A 6,184-nucleotide genomic window follows, 5' to 3' on the forward strand; every position below is an offset into this window, starting at 1 on the left:
ATCCCTACGGGATTTCCTTCTGCTGCAGTGACAGCTTGGTCACGTAGGAAGGGCTATCCTTTTGTCGTTCGTAAGTCGTAAGTTCGTAACACGAACGGCCCTCCAACTGACGGGAACCTGGAAGCCATACCCAACCCGAAACGACGTGGTTTCAACTACCTTCTGGCTTCTATCGAGTATCAACTTGTAATGTACGCTTAAAAGGACGGTCGTTTGTAGACGCCGGTTCCCGCGTGAACATCTTTGATTTTTTCCCTTTCAATAACGTTAAAAAAAAGTCCGTTCTCAAATCTCCTCCACCCAAAAAACAGTACCCACCTTCTCTCTCTCTCTCTCTGTGTGAGAACGGCTAATCCGTCAAAAAATGACGATTCTGCCCTCCTCGGACCGGAAGTACCGCCGCAACCCTCGTACACCTCTCCTCTCCCCACAGAAATGCGACGACCACGAGGCCGGTTTCGACGGTGCGTCGTACTCCGGCGCCGTCTTCAACCTCGCCACCACCATCGTCGGGGCAGGTATCATGGCTCTCCCCGCCGCCGTCAAGCAGTTGGGGCTGGTTCCGGGACTGATCATGATTGCCTTGGTTGCGATGTTGACGGAGTCGTCCATCGAAATGATCCTCAGGTTCAGTCGAGCTTCCAAGTCAACCACGTATTCTGGGGTGGTCGGCGACGCCTTCGGCGTGGGCGGGCGGACTATCTTGCAGGTCTGCATTGTGGTTAACAATATCGGTATGCTCGTTGTCTACATGATCATAATCGGTACGGACCTTTTTCTTAAATGTGCTTTTCTTTCCTGATTGTAGACATTTCTTCTTCTTCTTTTTTAATCTTCGCTTTAGGTTTCCGAATTAGGTCCAGAAATTTTGTTCAACGGTATGTTTTGGGATTCGTAATTAGTCTAAGTAAAACCAGAATTGATTTGAACAGAGAGTCAGTCGAGGGGCATCAATCGCATAAATGAACCACCTGTAAGGACGTTAGCTACAAGAATAGAATAAATGCAATCAACCATACGTGCCAGTAGAGGGCGTAACCGAGAATTGTTAAAAAGTATAGAGTACCGAAGGGTTGCTTGTGGACAAATGATAATCTGAGTGATCAGAAAAATCAAAACAAGGAAATATCAGAAGGTCTGCTCAACCTTCGAGAAGGTTATGAAATCCTTCTGATACGGGTCCCGGGATATAGCCTTCTTGAATTATGAGCTCCTAGTTGATAATATGCCGTATTGATTTTACTGGTTCAGTATTATAGGGGGAAGCTTTCTTAATGACAAGTATGTTGAGTCTTATGGTAGGTGTTGCCATTTGAAAAAGTATCATGAAAAGCCCCATCCTTGATCAGGTGATTGTGACTATGTGTCATGATTTGACATTTTCGTTTGACCACGTTATTTGTATCGCTCAGAATAGAAATAGTTTGATATCAGAGTGTGAAAGATTATGGAAAGGCGTTACCTCCACTTTCCTTTTTCCATCCATCCAAGCATCTCACATGTCGTCAACAGGATTAGGTTAGTTTTATAATTAAGCTTCTGGAGGTCACTGCTAACTTATGCCAGGCGCAATAGCCTAGCTGGTTAACGTGTTTCCAAACACTTGCTCTAAACCCCCTCATGGTACACCATGTCAATAGTTCATCAGTGTCATATCTGCTCTGGACGTGATCAGCATATAAAATAACCACCAAGGAAAATTTTGTTTTTCATTTTTATGTACATTTAGTAATTATGCATTTATGTGCAGGTGATGTGTTATCTGGGACATGGTCAGATGGGGTGAAGCATTTGGGGTTGGTGGAAGAATGGTTTGGTCAGCATTGGTGGACCACACGCTTCTCCTTACTGCTTGTCACTACGCTCTTTGTCTTTGCTCCTCTCATTTCATTCAAGCGCGTTGGTGGGTTTCCACCTTTTAAGTTTAACCATACACGCGTTTGTTTACATTCTGTCATCTGTGTGGCACTTGATACTCTATGCCTTTTAGCATGCTATTCCTGGTATGATTACTAATTTGCTTCCATTCTTGAATGAAAGCATGCGTTCTTGTTATCTCGTGTGGTGTTTATTTACCCGGCCATTGCTAGACACTAACCTGTTCTTCATAAAGCAAAGTTTGCCGCTGGCTAGCTGATCTTTGGCTTCTTAGTCTCACAATTGGGTCAAAAACTTTTGACATATGTTATATGGTTATCGTACTCGCTTCACTCCCATCCAACTGCACAAGTAGAACAGCCAATAGAGTTCCTTTACAACTACTAAACTTAGCAGAGTACACAGTTAAAGGGAGTTGCATTAGTTTCTTCACTTGTTCCTACAATATGATATATGATTGTAGAACACGCTTATATAAATTTGCAGAATTATTTCTGGGTGTAGAGTGCATTCACCTTTCTGGTTTTAGTTATTAACTGGTCTAACAATTGTGGGAAATATTATTGATTTTTGTGTGTTTATATCTTATTGATGATGTTAGATTCCTTGAGATACACTTCGGCTTTGTCAGTGGGTTTGGCCATTGTGTTTGTGGCAATCACAGCGGGAGTAGCAATCGTTAAGATGATGGATGGGAGCATGAAAATGCCTCGTATGATGCCTGAACTTGTTAACCAGGCATCCTTTTGGAAGCTTTTTACAACTATCCCAATTCTTGTCACTGCCTATATCTGCCACCATAATAGTAAGTTTTGACAATAACTTTTTATAGCAGTTACTCAACACTGCCTTCAAAGTACAATCTAATATTAGGGGTTGATTCTGCTCTTTTCTTTTTCATTTTTTTTACCTTCTTAACTACTCAAATTTCATCCCTAATTAGACTCCTTGGCTATATGTTTTTAACACTATAATGGATGAAAAAAGGATTATTAGCTAATATAGAATTGTTTTGAATCCATTAATATCATTTGAAAGGATTTTCAAAAGATTTCAAGATGCATTCTGTTTGAGAATGCATGTCAATCTGTTAGTGGCAAAAAGGCTCATGATATCCCCCTCCTCCCTTTTTTTTTAAGGACGAGAAAAACAATTTTCAAGTTACTCTTGGAACAATGGTTTTTCAAATGGTTTGACATGATATGATGTGCCTGGCTTAGTTTTCCATTCCTACAACATTTACAACCAGAACCACTCATGTTTATGGTCTGTAACTTTGACTTGTCACCAGCACCACTCAAACACACAAAAGGGTGGTGAAAGCTATATGGCTTGTTTTTGTGAAATCAATATGCAGAAGATATCTAATTGATGTTAATCTATTGCGTCATTGTGTTAACCTTTGGGCTGTTCACTTGTTCAAATGCATTTTGCAGTTCATCCAATAGAGAATGAACTAAGAGATCCCTCCCAAATGAAGTCAATAGTCCGAGCATCACTCACATTATGCTCATCTGTTTATGTTGCTACCAGCTTCTTTGGATTTCTTCTTTTTGGGGATCACACATTAGATGATGTTCTTGCCAATTTTGATGGTGATCTTGGAATACCATATAGCTCATTACTTGATGATGTGGTTAGAGTCAGCTATGGCATCCACCTGATGCTTGTATTTCCAATTGTGTTTTTCTCTCTTCGGCTCAACCTAGACGGTCTTGTTTTTCCCTATGCCATTCCCATTTCCCTTGACAAGCGGAGATTCTTCTCAGTAACTGCAGCTCTCATGGTTCTTATCTTTCTTGGAGCCAACTTTGTGCCTAGTATTTGGGATGCCTTTCAGTTCACTGGAGCCACAGCTGCCATCTCTGTTGGATTCATCTTTCCAGCCGCAGTTGCTCTTAGGTAAGCAAAAGGAACGATCTTGATCTGCTAATTACATCACATGAAGAAGTTGTTGATTGAAGATCATCCAAATGCGTGCTGCCTTTAAGCTAATAGATGGACCAAAAATTGAAGACTGTCGAGTTTAACATTATGGCTAAACAATATGTAATCCTTGAAAGATAATATTAAGAATAAATATTTGTGCTTATTTTCAGTCACATAGATAAAAGGAAAGCAGTATCTAGTTTATATTTATAGCCATGCTATAAGCTTTTTCAATGTGGTTCTCTCACCATTAGGTGGCTGTCAATGAAAGGACCCATGTTATTATACTGTCTAGTGTTGGACTTTTTTTGTGTGGAGCGTGGTTCTGTTTGTGGCTGCCTGGTTTGATTCTGCTTTTTGTTTTCTTTTTCTCTTATCGTTCCTGACAATGTGTGCATAGGAAGTTGGTATTAGATTGTTTAAGCATTTTTCCACTATTAAAGATATTGACATGGATAGAGCTGAATGATGGAAGTTAATTCCAAGAAGTTAAGGCTTTACTGAGAGTGAAGTGAATTTTTATTTGTAGTTGAATTCTATGGTAGTTAGTGTGCCTAAAGTCATGCTCTGCCATAAGGCCATGCTTTTGTGTTCTTTCAACCTGTTAACCGTGAACAACAAGTATATCTGTTGTGCAGGGACACTCATGGAATTGCCACAAAGAATGACAGACTAGTATCATGGGTGATGATCTTTTTAGCTGTCTCATCAAGCACCGCAGCCATAGTTAGTGATATTTACAGCATTTTCAGTAGTGAGAAAGGAGTTGGAAGTTAACGTGAAAAGGCGGACATGACAGCACTTGTGCAAATTCCCGCGATGTATGGGCTCTCTCGATTTATTAAATGAGAGTAACTGAGCTGGATAAAGTGCAATGCTCCAGTTCCACATCTGATTCCTGGTCGTCCTCGGTTTTGTTAAAGTAATGCAGGTGACCGTGATATTACATTTCGAGGTTGTTATTCTTTATACATGAAGTGAAATGGATTCTCTCACTAATTATTGTCAATTTTCTCCCTTCTAAGTTGTCTCTGTCAATTTTTCCCATTTTTCAGAAGTTAATGATATTCCATCTTAAAGAATCCTGCGAGGAAAGTTGTAGCTTTACTTCATGGAGCAGTATATACCATATATATAATATTTTGCAGACTGCAGGGTATGATTTATCATAATTGTAGAGACCATATGATTGGAGGGATAAATGTAGAATTGAAAGATCAGCTGGAGATATTTTCCATCCTTTTCAAAATATGTGATTCTGAACTACTTCCGACTTCTGAGAATTTTATGCAGTAGAACGTTAGCATTCAAGACACAAGGATTATGTATACTTCACTCTGACTACTGCCTGTATTCCCTGCCCAAATCAATTGTCAGCTTCACCTTCTTACTAAACATGTCAAACAAGCCATTGCAAATCTTCTTCTTCTTTTAAAAAATTCACAATTTGAATGACTTCCATGTGAGTGGCTGATGTTGTTCTTGTAGATTATGGCCATGATTGGTATAATCGGCGAGGAAGTGCTGACGGTGGCAATTAATACTTCCACATGGATGGCGTTGATATGAACAATATCATACATCATGGCCATAATTTAAATTAATTTCAACTGCAATAAAGCAAAGTTCAACAAGATGCCGACCTAGCTAGACGGTATTGTAATTGGCTCTTTTTTTTCTTTTTTTTTTTCTTCTTCTGGGTGTGGATTCGTATCAATGAGCCTTCTGTAAGTTCTGCATCCATGCTATATTATGTTCATATTATTATTTGCATTTGGTAATTTGGCATCAAACACGTGCCATCAATTATCCGTCTATTTCAACCTACGATACCTTAATTAGTATTGCATACGTTTCTGATTTGATCCTTTTAAAAATAAAACAATTAATTTATCTTTCTTTTTTTTTTTGGTCATGTTCTTGAGTTTCCTCTAATTTTGTACCGAGCTATGTGTCATCACTTTCTACCTAACATATAGTACTTTAGTTTTCATAGGCACAAAGAAAATGGCAATATCGGAGGCTCGCAGCAGTTGCTATTTGTCTTCAACTTGAATATTTTTCACAATATTCCCCCATTGAGTAATTCCTATTGGAGATAGTTTGTCCTGATTGAATAGCGAATACTAGAATTCGTGGATTCGGGAACATGCCACCATAAATTGGATGTCAATCGTGTCCGATAAAGAATCTCGGAGATGGTCAAACAAACAATGACATTAAAAATAAAAATAAAAATACTGGACGATCATCTTCTTCGGTTCCCCCTCCACATTTTCACTTTTAGTGGGTGTTTTTCCCTTTTTCTTTCCCAAAAGCATCCATGGGAAAATACACGAAAATAAATATGGAGACAATTTCGGTGAGTATTTATTTC

At 39.3% G+C, this 6,184-nt stretch overlaps 1 protein-coding gene across 3 annotated transcripts; it reads left to right on the plus strand.

The window, feature by feature from the left end:
• The first annotated feature begins 241 nt into the window (after nucleotides 1-241).
• On the plus strand, nucleotides 242-5,202 carry LOC122317203 (amino acid transporter AVT6A-like). Of its 3 annotated transcripts, none has more exons than XR_006244391.1 (6): nucleotides 242-764; nucleotides 1,751-1,903; nucleotides 2,480-2,683; nucleotides 3,315-3,780; nucleotides 4,446-4,762; nucleotides 4,863-5,202. XR_006244391.1 is itself a non-coding variant. In XM_043134166.1 (5 exons), the coding sequence occupies exons 1-5, from the start codon at nucleotides 365-367 to the stop codon at nucleotides 4,582-4,584; spliced, it is 1,362 nt and encodes a 453-aa protein (XP_042990100.1). In that variant the 5' UTR covers nucleotides 242-364; the 3' UTR covers nucleotides 4,585-5,202. The 3 variants fall into 3 exon arrangements, 1 of the variants encoding a protein (XP_042990100.1); XR_006244392.1 differs by having other exon boundaries at nucleotides 4,446-4,738; XM_043134166.1 differs by having other exon boundaries at nucleotides 4,446-5,202.
• Nucleotides 5,203-6,184: the final 982 nt, after the last annotated feature.

The sequence above is a fragment of the Carya illinoinensis genome, chromosome 7, assembly GCF_018687715.1.
Source record: "Carya illinoinensis cultivar Pawnee chromosome 7, C.illinoinensisPawnee_v1, whole genome shotgun sequence".
Taxonomy (NCBI): domain Eukaryota; kingdom Viridiplantae; phylum Streptophyta; class Magnoliopsida; order Fagales; family Juglandaceae; genus Carya; species Carya illinoinensis.